General features: G+C 47.6%; 7 protein-coding genes across 7 annotated transcripts; 3 read left to right on the plus strand and 4 right to left on the minus strand.

Annotated features, from left to right (window-relative positions):
• Window positions 1–102: 102 nt before the first annotated feature.
• Window positions 103–1,281, plus strand: N7519_006322 (OST3/OST6 family protein; the record flags this gene model as incomplete). Its single annotated transcript, XM_057293098.1, has 4 exons — window positions 103–447; window positions 500–597; window positions 664–1,019; window positions 1,100–1,281. 4 exons carry the CDS (start codon window positions 103–105, stop codon window positions 1,279–1,281), a joined length of 981 nt encoding a protein of 326 aa, XP_057147909.1.
• Window positions 1,282–1,935: 654 nt separating this feature from the next.
• Window positions 1,936–3,590, plus strand: N7519_006323 (oligosaccharide translocation protein RFT1; the record flags this gene model as incomplete). The annotated part of the gene is made up of 2 exons (XM_057293099.1): window positions 1,936–2,681; window positions 2,744–3,590. The coding sequence occupies 2 exons, from the start codon at window positions 1,936–1,938 to the stop codon at window positions 3,588–3,590; spliced, it is 1,593 nt and encodes a 530-aa protein (XP_057147910.1).
• Window positions 3,591–3,751: 161 nt separating this feature from the next.
• dbp3 (RNA-dependent ATPase DBP3) lies at window positions 3,752–5,306 on the minus strand (the record flags this gene model as incomplete). Its single annotated transcript, XM_057293100.1, has 2 exons — window positions 3,752–3,908; window positions 3,973–5,306. The coding sequence occupies 2 exons, from the start codon at window positions 5,304–5,306 to the stop codon at window positions 3,752–3,754; spliced, it is 1,491 nt and encodes a 496-aa protein (XP_057147911.1).
• Window positions 5,307–5,828: 522 nt separating this feature from the next.
• On the minus strand, window positions 5,829–7,929 carry N7519_006325 (replication factor A subunit protein RFA1; the record flags this gene model as incomplete). Its single annotated transcript, XM_057293101.1, has 6 exons — window positions 5,829–5,922; window positions 5,986–6,884; window positions 6,936–7,482; window positions 7,529–7,619; window positions 7,676–7,827; window positions 7,886–7,929. 6 exons carry the CDS (start codon window positions 7,927–7,929, stop codon window positions 5,829–5,831), a joined length of 1,827 nt encoding a protein of 608 aa, XP_057147912.1.
• A 426-nt stretch (window positions 7,930–8,355) lies between these two features.
• N7519_006326 (ubiquitin-specific protease UBP14) lies at window positions 8,356–10,994 on the plus strand (the record flags this gene model as incomplete). Its single annotated transcript, XM_057293102.1, has 6 exons — window positions 8,356–8,386; window positions 8,450–8,517; window positions 8,579–8,719; window positions 8,786–9,059; window positions 9,111–10,791; window positions 10,850–10,994. 6 exons carry the CDS (start codon window positions 8,356–8,358, stop codon window positions 10,992–10,994), a joined length of 2,340 nt encoding a protein of 779 aa, XP_057147913.1.
• Window positions 10,995–11,528: 534 nt separating this feature from the next.
• N7519_006327 (uncharacterized protein) lies at window positions 11,529–13,804 on the minus strand (the record flags this gene model as incomplete). The annotated part of the gene is made up of 7 exons (XM_057293103.1): window positions 11,529–12,820; window positions 12,879–12,890; window positions 12,966–13,110; window positions 13,170–13,274; window positions 13,328–13,429; window positions 13,480–13,669; window positions 13,719–13,804. 7 exons carry the CDS (start codon window positions 13,802–13,804, stop codon window positions 11,529–11,531), a joined length of 1,932 nt encoding a protein of 643 aa, XP_057147914.1.
• Window positions 13,805–15,283: 1,479 nt separating this feature from the next.
• N7519_006328 (DNA-directed RNA polymerase core subunit RPB10) lies at window positions 15,284–15,674 on the minus strand (the record flags this gene model as incomplete). Its single annotated transcript, XM_057293104.1, has 4 exons — window positions 15,284–15,326; window positions 15,379–15,465; window positions 15,521–15,579; window positions 15,639–15,674. 4 exons carry the CDS (start codon window positions 15,672–15,674, stop codon window positions 15,284–15,286), a joined length of 225 nt encoding a protein of 74 aa, XP_057147915.1.
• Window positions 15,675–15,934: the final 260 nt, after the last annotated feature.

A 15,934-nucleotide genomic window follows, 5' to 3' on the forward strand; every position in this document is an offset into this window, starting at 1 on the left:
CCAACGTGTTCAAACGTCTCCAATTACAACCGATTGATAGTTCAATCAATTGAAGTTTATAACTAACCTCCTTGAAGCTGTCAAGCTTCTTGTCATGCTAAAATGAAGCTTTGGGCGGGCCTTTTTCTCCTTCTCTCGTTCGTGTCTGGTGTCTTGTCTGCGAGCTCAACACAGGACAAGTTTGCAACATACCAATCCCTGTCTCGTTCGGGGCCTGTTGATCTAGACAGTGCATCATATGAAGACCTCACCTCTACACCTCGAGATTACTATGCTGCGGTTATTCTGACTGCCACGGATCCTCGCTTTGGCTGCCTCCTGTGCCGCGACTTCGAATCTGAATGGAACCTGATCGCCCGAAGCTGGACCAAGGGCACCAAGCCTGATGAGCTCAAGGTTGTTTTTGGAACACTTGACTTTGATAATGGCAAGGCAGTTTTCCAAAAGGTAGGGCATTTTTACTTGAGACTGAGCTATGACATGCGACTAACCTAAGCAGCTCATGCTTCAAACTGCACCCGTACTCCTCGTCTTCCCTCCTACCGTTGGTCCCTTTGCCAAGGTTGAAGGAAACCCCCTTCGATTTGATTTCACTGGGTATGTTTTTCTATCAAGGCTCTTGCGCCCGGCCCCTATCTCAACTAACATGTCAATCCCAAATAGCCCGATCTCAGCCGACCAGGTCTACTCTTGGATTGGACGTCATTTGCCCGAAGGCCCCAAGCCTGAACTAGTTCGACCCATCAACTACATGCGGATAGTATCAGCGACCACAGTTCTGATGGCGGTTGTGACTGCGATTACAGTCCTTTCTCCCTACTTGCTGCCAATTGTCCAGAACCGAAACCTTTGGGCTGCAATTAGCCTCATCGCAATTCTTCTGTTCACAAGTGGTCAAATGTTCAACCATATCCGAAAGGTCCCATATGTTGCTGGTGATGGCAAAGGTGGCATTAGCTATTTTGCCGGTGGATTCCAGAACCAGTTCGGGATGGAAACTCAAGTTGTGGCTGCCATCTGTAAGTGATAATTGCGAGGCTCATTGGTTCTGGGCGTCGTTTCCATGCCGACTTCCTAGGTTAACATTTTGCTCACACAGACGCTGTTCTCTCCTTTGCAACGATCGCACTCGCACTGAAGGTTCCCCGGATGGAAGATGTCAAGGGTCAACAGCTGGCTGTCTTGATCTGGGCAACTGTTCTTTTCGCAACATACAGCTTCCTTCTCAGTGTCTTCAAAACCAAGAATGGTGGCTATCCATTCTATCTGCCTCCGTTCTAGAGCGTTCAAGAGCCTACTTGACCAACAGCCTGAAAACAGCACCTGGAAACATTGATTTTACTAGCGATCATTGACATCCCAGTGGCTAGATCTCCCTAGGGCTTCCTGTACATGATGACCAACAGAAGTTGACATCCATGGATGGATCAGGGCCACTTGGAGGAAACACGGTGCTTTGCGGATTTTGACCCATAGTGCCTCTTTCCCTTTGCCATGAAAAATTTGCATACCAAAGATCACAGAAGGTTCTTTTAGTTCTTTTAGAAGGAATTTCACAATTAGCCTGTAGCTACATATGTATACTTAACCATACCTAGCCAAGCAACTGGAAGGAGGGTCTAAGTGGAATTCAAAGTAGATTAAAGTAGATTATATATATTTAGATATACGGTATTCCTTTTATATAGATATTCTATGAATTGAAAGTAGTTTTTGATTTTTGTTTGATTTCACATGGTAGATATCTCCCATTCTTCAAAATGCCCAAGTAAGAAAGAAAGGCCCCACCAAGGGTGTCCACATCCTTTACCCTTTACAACACCTTCCCATATGAACCCTACACCATACACATCCAGAGGTCAGCTTGAAGTCTTGTTGGTTTTCATGGTTTGAGCATACTTCATTGCACTGTCATAGCTGGGTCCAATTGCGGACATGGCAAAACCTGACGATGCCCGTATGGGCAAAATTCTGGCGTCGTCAGCCACAGGCACAAGCTTTTTGATCTTGATTCAATTAGCGTCCAGGATCTTTACCTTTGCCTCAAACCAATTGATCTTACGTACCCTTTCACCGGTCGTGCTGGGAATAGCTGCACAACTGGAGCTCTTCCAGGTTTCGATCCTGTATTTCTCGAGGGAGAGTATTCGGATGGCTATCCAACGGCAGCCTATTCCATCTACGCCTGACGATAGACAGTCTTCCTTTGAATCAGACACAGTAGCGGCAGATTCGCATTCCGTGGCATCTCAAGCAGTGGTGAACGTGTCCTACTTGAGCCTCGCCCTTGGAATTCCTTCCAGTCTCATGTTCACTATGCTCTACCAGCGCTTTGTCCCAGAGGAAGCATCAAACACCGCCTTCTTTTATCACAGTGTGCTCTTGATCGGGGCTGCATCTCTCCTGGAACTCAGCACAGAGCCCTTTTTCTCGGTAGTGCAGCAACATATGCTTTATGAAAAACGCGCTGCCGTTGAAATGCCAGCGGCATTTCTGAGAAGTGCGGTGACATCCTTCGCCTTTATATATGCTTCTCAGGTCAACTACGACCTCGGTGTGCTACCATTTGCTCTTGGTCACCTCAGTTACTCGCTGGCCCTCGTTTGTGGCTACTCGCTGGCCCTACCCAGAGGGGCCAATACAACCCGGTTCTCTTTCTTACTGACACGTATACAAACCAGGTAAGACCTACCTTATCTCGTTCAGGCTACAGCACGAAGAACAACACGGTAACCATTTATAGGGACCCCTCCAACTACTTTCTGGGACGGTTCTCACGGCAGTTAACGTCGCTTGCTGCGAATGTCTTTTTCCAATCTCTAGTGAAGCATTTGCTCACGCAGGGCGACACTATGATGCTCGCAGCCCTGTCAGGGCTAGAAGACCAGGGCATATATTCTCTCGCGTCAAACTACGGCGGGCTCATCGCACGGATTATCTTCCAACCGCTGGAGGAGAGCAGTCGGAACTTATTCTCAGCCTTGCTGAGCCCCGACGAGGATGGGAAGCTGAAGAATATCCAGGTCCGCACTGCCAGAGATCACCTCGTAGATATTCTGCGCGCATACCAGTTGTTGTCAGTCCTGATATTTCCATTGGGCCCAATGATGGTCCCTCAATTGTTGCATATATTGGGAGGCCGTCAGTGGGCTTCCCCTAAAATCGGAGACCTGCTCTCCGTCTATTGCTACTACATTCCATTTTTGGCATTAAATGGGATCACCGAAGCATTCGTGTCATCTGCAGCAAGTTCGCAACAGATACGGAAGCAAACGGCGTGGATGGGTGTCTTCTCTGCCTGTTATGCCTTGGCGGCCTATATGTTCCTAGAAGTAGGAAACTTGGGTGCGTATGGATTGGTCCTGGCCAACATTGTGAATATGGCGGTTCGAACCTTTTGGAGTTACAGTTTTATCAAATCGTACATCCATCGGAACGGATGTAGCCTGTACACGAGTGAAGTGGCCATTCGACCTGCTAGCTTCATTCTGTGTGCTTTGGCGAGCTTCTTCTTGGGCCGCGGATTTGGCCTAAAATTGGGAATCATCAAAGCATGCGCATTCAGTGGCAGCTATGCTCTCCTTATGTGAGTGCTGATCTAATCTGATCTTGATTTGGTCTCAACGCCTAACCGAAAAAAAACAATAGAGTCTATACAGAAAGGGGATACTTGATGGGTCAACTGACAAGGCTTCGGCAAATGTTATCCTCCAGATCCTCCAGCAAAGATATCAAGTCGGAATGAACCCAATTAATCGTCAAATGTGATCTTTGTCGCTGTCTTGTCCATATCAACGTCCTTATAAAAGGCACCGTACACATCGTGCTGCTTCTTCTTGACTGTTGTGCCAAACTTCAACAGATCCTCTGGCACATCTTGCTTAGCTGCCTTGAGAACATTGATCAATCTATTCATAATTAGCATTGCCCTGACGATTTCTATCAAGCATATTAGAAATAGGAATAACATACCCGCCGGACAGTCCCTTGTCATTTTCAGTAAACATAGTGATGGCAAGGCCGTCAGCCCCAGCACGTCCAGTTCTTCCAATCCTGTGCACGTAGTCCTCAACGGTGAGAGGGAAGGTGACGTTAATCACCATTTTCACGTTCGGGATATCAAGCCCACGCGCCGCGACATCGGTTGCGATAAGAACGGTAGCATTGCCTTTCTTGAAAGCATCAAGATTTCGGAATCTCTCTGATTGGTTCAAATCACCGTGAATACCGGCGACTGCGAATCCCTTGTTTCTGATGAGATTCTCAATGCGCATCGCCTCCTTCTTGTAGAGGCAGAAAACCAGGACTTTCTCGGGAGATTTTTGGCCTCGCTGGGATTTAGTGAGCAGTTGCACGAGTCGGCCCTCCTTTTCTCGGCCATCAACAACCTCGACGATTTGCTTGATCCTTGTGTTGGCTCGGGGATCCGCAGATGGGTCTCCGCCAATGGTAACAGTTACAGGGGTCTTCATGAAGGTTGCCGCGAGCTCTCGGACTGACCGCGGCCATGTTGCCGTAAACATAACAGTCTGTCTCCTGGAGACGGGCATTGGCTTGACGATGTCCTTGATATCCTGCTCAAATCCTTTGTCAAGCATGCGATCCGCCTCATCCAGGACGAGATAGTGGACCTTTCCAAGATCAATCGAACCATCATTCTGGAGATCCTTGAGGCGGCCAGGGGTGGCAACCACAATGGCGGCCTTTTGAAGAGCACGACGCTGTTCATCTTTACCCACGCCTCCGTAAATGCATGTCACCTGAGTCTTCTCGTGGTGGCCGAATTTAACAAGCTGGTCATAAATCTGCATTGCAAGCTCTCGCGTGGGTGAAATAATCACTGCCTTGGGCTGACAAGGCTTGCTTGACTTGGAGTCAATCAATTTCTTGAGACACGGCAAGCCAAAACCGAGGGTCTTGCCACTTCCAGTCTCTGCGATACCAATCACATCACGGCCAGCAAAAAGAAGCGGCCAGGTAGTGGATTGAATCGGTGTTGGCGCAGAGAAAGACTTCAATTGGGTGTACAGATCAACATCACATTTAGGCAGGTGATCAAAGGAGAGGATTGGGCGGAATTGAGAGGCGTCGGGTGAGGAGGGATCAGAGATTTTAATGACATTCTCGGTCAAGAAACTGTCGATTTCTGACTGAGGGATTTCAGATAGAGCAGACGCATCAGAATAAGACGCTGTCTTCTCATCTCCATTTTCCTGCTTATCTTTAGAAGCTTTTGCGGGCTTCTCGGACTTGGACTTTTTCTTCGGTCGCTGCTCAGTTGGCTCAAGATGGCTTCGCTTACCCATGATGAGTTGTCTAGAAAGAAGATATAACAAAATATTATCGTAATCAAAAGATGAAAAGCACGAGACTGAATCCTCTGAATTGTTCCAGCAGAAAAAACAGGAAGAGGAAAAAAAAAGAGAGAAAGCGGTAGTGTATTGCCATTGATTTCCGCCTTTTCTGTCTTACCGCCTCGTAACTTTATCCATATAGCCCTGGAGTATCTACGGACTACATATATACATATACATTCATTGCCTTGCCCAGGTGAAGTGATAGCGCAGATTGCAGACTGCTCGTGAGTGAGAGGACTGTAGCGAAAAATTACTGCTTATATCCTTTGTAAGAGTACTAAATAGGAAAGAACGAACAAGTGTCCAAGGTGAGAAGACCGTAACTGAGACATCTGGATTGATCATGGCGTAACTTGAGTAGCATACTAGTAAAAGTACACATGAACATGAATAAAAAGAGCTCTGAGCACACGTGGAGATAGTAAAGCTCGTACAAAGCTGGGCGAAAATATTTCCTCACTTTGCCTGTATTTACTCAATGCTGTAGGAATCAATGATATTGGCAAGGCGAGCGGCTTCATCCGAGTAATTGATTGCCTGGGAGGATGAGACCTGATATCGCACACTGGATGGCACAATTAGCATGAGATTCACATCATTAAGATTATCGTTATTCCATCATTCTTACCGCTGCTGATCGCCGAAATTGTCCACATTGGCTTTGCACCTGAAGCTCCAGGTCTGGCAGTTGGCCCCCTGGAAGACTTCACCAAAAGCACTAGGGTCGTCTTCGCGGAGTTGCATTAGTTCATCGGCAGGTTTGCCCATGATGTTTCTCCCAGTCTCGTCAAAACAGCTGAGCCAAAGCTGGCCAGTATGGTCACTGACACTAATAGGCATGACGTAGCGGTACTCCGGCTTGGGGTGGGTCTTGTCGCACTTTTCGCACCGCCACTGTCCTGGATCAAGCTCCGTTACCTTCTTGTTGCAGTTCTCAGAAAGGCACGCAGGATAGCACCAGGTGGAATCCTGCTTGATGTAGGTCACGGTTGCCTTCAGAGAGAAGTAACCAGGAGTCTCAGACATGCCAAGCTGCTCTTCTCGAACTTGCGCAACGGTTTTGAAACGATCCATTTTGGCCCCGGAGTTGGTCGCATTTGACAATGAAGCATGGGATGCAAAGTTCTCCGACCTGCCTTGAGCATCATACCAACCTCTAAGTCGGTGAGCCTCCCCAATATCAGGGTCAACAGTCATTGAGCCCGAACTCAGAAGACTCAGACTTCTTCCGCCAAAGTCAGAAACCTTGACTCCCTTGAATGCCACAACTGACTCGGGTGCCACACTAAAATTGTTTGCAGTTGCACCCCAAATTGTCAAGCGGACAGAAAATCCTGTGTTATCGACCAGCGTAAGCTCACGTTTGTCATAAGGTTTGCCGGTGCTTTTTGATGTAATCTGCGATGTCTCCCCAACATCCTTCAGCACGCCAATGACATCAATGGTTGTGTCTTTTTCAACAGTCTGCAAATCAGCAACAGTGGTGAAATTGAATCGAATCTGAGGGACATCATTTTGCTCCTCGGCCTGTCATAAAATGTGAGCGACGCATCTGGTTTATGAAGAAAGAATTGTTACCTTCTCAACAATGGTATCTCTCTCAAATGTAAGTTCATAATCGTTGTTGAGATTCGTGAACTGTTTCTTGGCAATTTGGACCCGACAGGGACTCGAAATGTAGTAAACACTGCCCTCCTGGAAGAGTTCGTAGAGCATGTCACATTGTTCGTTGAAACCGGTTGCACGGATTTCACCACTGTCGTCCAGTAAATTCACACTGAACAGCTTACCTTCACCGTTCTTGTTGTGCCATGTTTTGATGTTGGACTTGCTCGTGCATCGCGCTTTCATCGTCCATTTGTTGGAATACGGAGAGATGGCTTCAATCGGATAGATTGTGGCATGGGCAGAAGAAGTAGACATAGGGGCAGACATTGGCTGGGCTCGCCGGTTTTGCTGAGCATGTGCACCTTCCATCTTGGAGCCGTAAAACCCGTTGCCGGATATTGTTGTTGGTTGACCAACTTCCCCTTCCTCGGTTTTGGCTTCAAGTGGTTTTGGTTCACCGATTTTGTCAGCCTCGCCCAGTTCCTTTAGAACTTCAAGGTCCAAGATGATGAGGATCCTATGATAATTAGCACAATCAAATTGCAAAGAATTCCCTCACATACTTCTTGCCCTTGACGGAGTTTGATTGAAATGACTTGAGTCGCACAAAAGAGCCCTTCCGGAGAGACCCATCTGTCACCACTGAATTGGCCTCTTCGAACGGTCAGTAAGCCCCGAGGTGTTACAAAAAGCCCCGAGAGGAAACATACGAGTAGCAAGCATGGTTTGAACATAGTTTTCAATATCACTGAAAACAGCTCGGTAACGTTCTGGTTGGTTCGGCTGAGCTGGCAATGCCTTGATCTGAACACATTGAACAATCGGCTCTCGTACTTGGGGTTTGGTTTCGTCAAAGATAGCACTGTTGAACATAGATTAACATATGTACTGCCAAATTTATGTATCGAATGGATAGAAACCTTAGAGCCCCAATGGTGACCTGGGATGCTGCCTCGGAAGCCATGATATGATGACTTCAGATCTCAATAATTGAGACAGTCGAGAAAGAAGTCTTGGGAAAATAAAAAGAGGCAGAAGCAGAAGGAGAAGAAGAAGAAGAAGAAGCAAAGCAAAGCAAAGCAAAGAGGACTTAACAGAGCAAGTCCAAATCAAGTTGCAAAGTGATAGGACAAGGAGGAACGCGTGTTGAGAAAAATAACGCGTTAAGTGGCACGCCCCCACCACATGACTTAATGCCTCAGGACAATATTGATAACAGCACGTGCAGGCGGTGAGGAAGGAGCAACCCCACGCAATCGTAGCTTTGGCTTGATCTGCAGTATCTGATATTCTTCTTCCAATGGAATACTGTCATACCTTCTGAAGTCTCCTTTAATAGCAAAAAGTCTCTATCGACACTTCGTTGAATCTCCGAGATTTCTCTCCGGATATGGCATCTTGTGTCCATACCGATGCCGCGGGTTTGTGACATCACCTTGATAACCGAAGGACAAATCGAGCTAATGGACAACACACATTTATAGATCTGAATCCACCGGGACCTGCCCAAGCCGTCTATCGAGAGGATTGCACTCAGTGCTTTGATTCTATTGTATGCCAGCCACCTTGATCCCTATACTACTCCACATCTGATCTTACTCTGACCTTGCAAGGACGATGATGCCGGTCTAAATGTCTGTCTCCATTGCTTCAACGGTGGATGTGCTGGAAACAGGGACCATGCCCTGCTTCATTACAAGAGATTTGGCCATTCACTGGCTTTGAATATTCGAAGGACCCCCAAGAAAATACAGGTACAGCCTAGCCTCTAAACATTTCCTGATCTTGTTACCAAAGATTCTCACACCTCTGGTTTATAGCGAGACGAGCCCCCGCCAAAGATTTCCAAGCTTTCCATCGCAGCCGAAACAGAAGAGGATAGGTATGACATTGCTACGTCAGTGGTGTGCTATACATGTTCTCGTGACGATGTGGACAAAACCAGTGGCAAACTTCCTGCTGTCATCGAAGGTGTTATGACCGCAATGACTTTCTCAGCAAAGGAAGAAGTTAAAGCTTGGGAGCAAGAGTTTGTTCCTTGTGAGCATACATTCTGTCTGGTTCAACAGGACAACACGCAAGCCGTGTCGACAGGTATTGATTCCCTGCAATACTCAACTGCAGCCCGTGCTAACTAAACTGCAGATTCAAACCATTGCTCAGAGTGTGACTTGGGGGAGAACCTCTGGCTGTGCCTAGAATGTGGAAACAAGGGTTGTGGGCGAAGTCAATTCGGTGGAAGCAAGGGAAATTCACATGGGCTTACTCACGCAAACTCAACATCACATGCTGTGGCTGTCAAGCTCGGCTCCATCACAGCAGAAGGCTCCGCTGATGTCTATTGCTACAAGTGCAACGAAGAAAGAGTAGACCCAGAACTAGCGAACCACCTTGCGCACTGGGGAATCTACTTGGCTGGACGTGAGAAGACAGAAAAGAGTCTAATGGAGATGCAGGTCGAGCATAATCTCAAATGGGAATTTTCCATGACGACCGAGGATGGCCGGGAACTGACCCCGGTCTTTGGGCCTGCTTTCACAGGCCTGGCGAATCTTGGAAACAGCTGCTATCTCTCCAGCATCATGCAATGCATATTTTCTGTGGCTGGATTTCGTGAGCGATACTATCAGCTGTCAGAAGAACCACCACTATGCCAAGCACCAGCGCAGGATCTCGAGACACAATTGCAAAAGCTTGCCGACGGTCTGCTCTCAGGACGGTACTCTCAACCTGATTCTCGCCTTCTGTCCGCAGACAACTCAGAAGTCGCTCATCAGAAAGGTTTATCACCAGCAATGTTCAAATATCTTATTGGCCAAGGTCATGAAGAGTTCGCGACCATGAGACAGCAGGATGCTTTTGAGTTCCTTCTTCATCTATTCAAATCAGTCAGCCTATCGAAACACACCAGTCCGCAGGTTAACCCGGTACAGGACTTTCGCTTCCAAGTTGAGCAGCGTCTTCAGTGTCTGCATTGCAAGAAAGTCCGCTATAAAGTGGATGAGCAAGATAACATTTCGGTTGCTGTTCCCGCACGTCCTACTACCACTTCTGACGGAACAGGAAAGGAATACGAACCTGTGAATTTGTCAGAGTGTCTAGACATCTTTACTTCGGCGGAGGTCGTTGAGCTTACATGTCCTGCTTGTGGCAGCCAAAGTGGCTTTTCCAAGCAGTCATCTTTCAAAACATTGCCTCGGGAATTGGTGGTCAATGCTCGTCGGTTTGAGCTCGTCAACTGGGTTCCTACAAAGTTGGATATCCCTGTGCTGGTCGACGATAAGCCACTAGATTTCAGCTCTTACCTTGCTCGTGAGCATGACCCTGGTGAGGAGCAACTTCCGGATATTGAAGAATCCACCACATTTGTCCCGAATCCGGAAGCTCTCGACCAACTCATGGGCATGGGGTTCCCTGCTGTGAGGTGCGAGAAAGCTTTGCATGCCACTGGTAACTTGGACGCGGAAGCTGCCATGAATTGGCTGTTTGCCCACATGGAAGATCCAGACATCGATGAACCGCTGGCCCTCGAGCGAGGTGGCACCTCTAGTTCTAGAGAGCAAGACGCAACAAAAATTGCGCAACTAGGAGATATGGGTATTGAGCCGTCTCGTGCCCAGCGAGCGTTGGCCGCGACCGACGGAGACGTTAACAGGGCACTGGATTGGGTTTTCACTCACCCGGATGATGTGGTGGAAAGGGAAGACCCGGGTGTCGACGACCACAACGCACAATCTCCCGGTGGCCCAGTTGGGCTCACCAGCTTACCTGCTCGTTATGAATTAAGGTCGATTGTATGCCACAAAGGCACATCTGTCCATGCAGGGTGAGTGGCTTGATATATCTCCGTTCTCACTTCCTTGGGTTAGACTAACATATGATAGGCATTATGTTGCCGTGATTCGCAAACCCTTGTCAGGTCAAAGTGGCTTGTCATGGGTGATGTTCAATGATGAAAAAGTTGTCCAGTTCGAAGATATCGAAGCGATGAAGAAAAGCGCATATCTTTACTTCTTCACAAGGGTCTAGTGGTGTTCTAGGCTCTGTAGGTGTGTACACCCCCCGCTGCACTTATGTTGTTCTATCAAGATATTCATGATGGAAGAGGATAAAATAGATATCTATGTCTTATTCGTCTCTACTCTGCATACTTCAAATACTAAGACTAAGGCTAAGAGCCTAATTAAGGCTTAGGAATATTGGCAGAGAATGGAATCTTGGTTCTTTTTCCCGGAAGTTAACTAAAATGTACCATCTCCAATAGGAATGACAAGATAATGTGAATATATAGGTGTATTCCTTTTATGGGTAAGAGAGGCTGAAAAAGAGATTGAGATTCCACCCAGAGCTATGGACAATAACACAAGAACTCCAGACTCCCTAGGGGAGAATATTCCGAAATAATCCATGCATATAAGATCACCAGGTCTGTACACAATAAGAGTCGACGAGATACCTTGCCCCCACTCCCCACTTCAAATGTCGACGTTGAATTTGCCAATTTTCAACGGGGAGGACTTTCCATAGGAAACAGTAGGAAACGACTCATGGTGGGCCTAGACGCTATGTTTGAATAATGACGCCTTTGCGGCCCATCGCTTCTTCAATATGGAACCCAAAGACGAGCCGGTAGAGGTCACGGAGCCAGGAGTACTGGCCGCTTTGCAGCATTGCCTGGCATGCATGCGCGACATCAATGGCACCTACCCGGGCTTGTAGACCAACGCTTCTGAACGTTGGGTCAAACGCCACGACCTTTCTATAATTCTTCAATAACGACGTCTGCCACGCCGCAGAGCCAAATGCGTCTGAGGGAAGTGATTTCACAAAGGATGAGAGATTCTGCTTGCCACCCCGTTGATAGCCGCTAATGATGGCAGCTTTGGTGATCAGGATCTTTAGTCGTGTGAGGTTCGGGTCTTCCGAGATAGTGGTCACGGTGTTGGCCGAGGATGCTGTGTGACCGGATGATCGGGACTGCTCTGAGATACTGGATGCATTGGATGACCACTTAGTATGAGGGTTATTATGCCCGTTCCCATAACCCAACACAAGTATATTGGGAATCGGAGCGTCGTCGGGTGATGCTGTTGCAGTATCCTCGAATATGGTGGTCGGAGTCTCGGGGTTGCCGAGTTGGCTCATTGGGTCGTCACCGAAACCCAGCTCCGACTGCTGCGATGTTTGATGGAATGCCTGCGAGAACGTGGTTTGGCTCGGCCGAGGTGTTCCCCGATCCGAGTTGCGCAAATTATGGAGGGTCCAGCCCTCGCGGAAGAGATCGCAAAGTTCCCAGCAGGCTTGAACCGCAGACCCTAACAACTCTTCATCCAGCGGTTTCTCCTCCCTCTTGCTCTGGCGAATGCTGAACAGCATCTCGGCTAATGTCCAGCATGCACTCAGCAAAGAGTCTGTCTCCGTGATGCGGGTGCGCTGCTTCATAAGACGGTGGCACAAGGTAATATAAAAATCCAAGGTTCTTTCCCGGAAGGCATCGGGAAGGTTCCGATCGTGAGTGTTGTAAAGGTGATTATTCAATTCAAAACTCACTCGTAAGACTGAGTCGGATAGGTCAGTGTCGCGAATACGGGCCTCAAATAGGGCCTGGCAGAAATCTCGACAGAGATCAAGGGTCGGATGGATCTGCGATGCGTAATCGTCGTCGCGTGTGTCATAAAGCTTCTGGCAGAGTCTCCAACATGACCGCCATGCATCCTCTTGCATATCATCATTGTGGGATTTGAGGAGACGTTCTCGATGGATATAACTAAGATTGGCCAGCGTATTGCATAGTGTCCAGCATTCGTCGAGAGCAGCTCTTAGGGCATTGATTTCGGCCTCTTTACTGGTTAGTCCTGGGTTAAATTAGTCTCGTATGCTAGAGCTTGAATGTATTTTCGTTCATGGTTATACCTTCCGGGATATCTTGAAGAAGGGTCAGGGTCAGCAAGGGCTATCATGAATCAGAGCATGGCCTGAAAGAGAAATCGACTATAGTACCTTGTAGGCTACTCGAACGAGTGCGTCTCTCGAATTCTTCAAACTCATGCCTTGTTTGTGCACGTGGCGTCGCTCGCTCGGTACAATCGTTGTCGAGACTGAGGGATGTTGTCAACGGAGGCGGCGATATTGGACTATTGCCGAACTGGACGAATAAAATTCATCAGCACCATTCGTAAATGGGCGAGGGCTATCATGAGATACCTTTCTCGGCCTTGTGGGTACGCTTATTATATCAGTTTGCTCATCTGAACTGACTGATGGCGACTGTGACTCCTCTGTGCCCTCGAGAGTGGATTGCATTGGCGCCTAGGTATATTTACCATTAGCCAACGCGGGAAAAGTCCTAATGGGATTCATACAAAATCACCAAATCCTGGCGGAGCATGTATCACCGACTGCGGAGCTTCATCGTCGTCCGATCTTGCGCTGTTCCCCACATGATTTGGGTACTCGGTTTGAATCTATATAGTGTGAGCCCGGCTGAAATGCATATCCTGCAGATCATATATACTGTAAGCTCTGGTTGAGAAGGAACAGCTCCTTGTATAGGTCTGGGAGAGCTATCATCTCCATTTGATTCGTCGCAATGATCACAGTCATCGCAATCCTCCTCATTGGGCGAGGCCCCTGATAAGCTGTTTATCGGCTCCGTAGCGGAGAAGTGGGAACTCTCATTCCCATCGAGGGCGCCATCAAGAGACCTGTTTCTGCATCAGCGATATTCTTAAGAGAATCCAGTAACTGTCTTACATTGAAACCGATCGTGGAGAATAGTAAGCCGGACTTGCGGAGTTGACGCGGTAAGGTAGGACAGATAGCGGCGACTTGACGGCCATGGCCGAATGGTATATTGGGATATAAGAAGACAAAGCCCAAGTGAAAAGGGAGAAAATAAAGGATTGGTTGGGGGGGTAGCAACACCTGAGGGAGCTGAGCCCGGTCCCTTATCGCTTACCTAGCGCATACTACACGTGATTATTTCTTCAATACATCTTCATACTGGGTGGTTAGGATGAGAGGAGGCTATATTGGATATGGCGTTGAATGTGGAGTCCCAATTTTACATTGGCAATGTCCCAATATACAAATTGAGGGTCAATTGCATGAAGAAAGGCCTTGAGAAAAGCATACAATCGTGTACAGTGAAGCAATTGTATAGCTATTATTGTAATAGATCTTCGCTCTCTGATTGGCTAGGATCGATGGAAGCGCTTTTGTCCTGGATTCGGTATAGTCCGATGCAGCCGCCCCTCGATATGAGTGGCCGATGGAGTTCGAGATGCATGCTCATCACGGCGCCTATTTGACTCGGGTACGAATTCAGGAATTTGGGAAGGAAAGTTAGAATCAGGAAACTTTCCATTCTTTCGTTCAGGTAGTAGAACCCAACAGCGACTTGTGAGACTATAAATTCAATGGGTATACTGGATCCACAGGTCTACAAGGGGTCTTGAGCTGTTGGGATCGTCGGAGGCGTTCAAGCGGGGAAATTCGCCCGTTTATATCGGACTATACTGTCGGGAACAACTCATCCAATGTATACATATGTACTCTGTGCGGAGTATTTGTACATATGCTGTACATCATTGTTTTCTAACGGCAAATCAAGCTTATTGCCAGGAACATGGCAATGCCCCTAATGTCTGAGTATGCCAGAGAACCAATTCATCACCCTGTAAGTCTGATAGCAACTATACTTCTAGCCAACAGATGGCCATGACGCATGGGAGAAATCGGCCACAACAGCCCAAGGTTCCTCGAAGAGGAACAAAGAACTAAGTTGTGGCGTTTGGGTAAAACAAGGTAGTGCTAGGCTACAAAAATAGGGCTTTCCCCAATGTTGGTTGGTCAGACAGGAAGCCGCTGAGCTGTAAAGATTCATTGAAGATAATAATAACCAAAACGCAAATCCTCCCTTGACGCCATATGTGTAGAGTGCAACGCCGCCCTAAATGCTAATACCGGAAGAAACACCTGTGCGGAGCTTTGTCCCATCTCCGGTCGAACCTGGGTCACCCGTCGCATCTCAAACCACTTCACTGTTTTCCAGAGAAACCCAAAACTGGCAGCATTTGAATGTGGATACCACGCAAGACCAATGACCACGTCATTAAGCTTGAGATGCTGGTGTTTCTTCTTTTGCAAACTTCAATATGCTGCCAATGTCTTCTGGCCGACAGAAGAAGACAGTAGGCCGGCCTAACATGACCCGGTAGCAGGGGAGAACGGGGTATTTGTGTGATGTTTTCTTTTTTGGACAGGAAAGCCTCGGCTTGAGTCGATGACAGGTTGACCCGCGTGAGGAATTGATTGGCTTATACTTGAGCCTTGGAGCGATCTTTCTCGGCGGAATTGTAACTGTAATAAATGAGCAACAATCAATAAAATCCAAAAATGACAAGAGAAATACCGGAGAAGTTTCTCGATCAGATCAACGTGGGTCATGATCATTCGCCGGCAGCAGTAGCGTCTGCAGCCAAGCTGGTCCATAGCATCGCTTCAAAAGAGTCTATTAGCCAGAGACAGACGTGATAGATTGGAGGCTGCCATACCCATCTGGAACACCATCGTCCAAGAGTTGAAGGTAACGTTCCCAAAGGTCACCGACAACCTACAATCGGGAGTTTAGCAAAGGATCATACATATCACGGACAGAAAACAGCTGCTTACCTTGCCACAGGAGAAACAACGGACGGGGATAATCATTTTCAGCGATTCGATTTAGGAAATGATTCGGAGAATAAGAAATGAATAAACCCAAGGTCGATTGGAGGTGAATGATATCGTTTTGAGCCAGACTTTTTTTTTTCCCGCGAAGGTCGAAGGTCGAAGGTCGATCTAACCCAATCAGGAGAACTGCGCTTTTCTGCCAAAAACCCCCGCCTTATTTTTCCTGGGAAAAAAAAGTAGACGCATCTGCCATGAATATCCCCAGACTCTCAAGTCTTTACAACTGTGGCTCAATT

This window comes from Penicillium mononematosum (assembly GCF_028829835.1).
Source record: "Penicillium mononematosum strain IBT 11891 chromosome Unknown utg000003l:1.0-8172316.0:1.0-8177699.0, whole genome shotgun sequence".
NCBI lineage: Eukaryota > Fungi > Ascomycota > Eurotiomycetes > Eurotiales > Aspergillaceae > Penicillium > Penicillium mononematosum.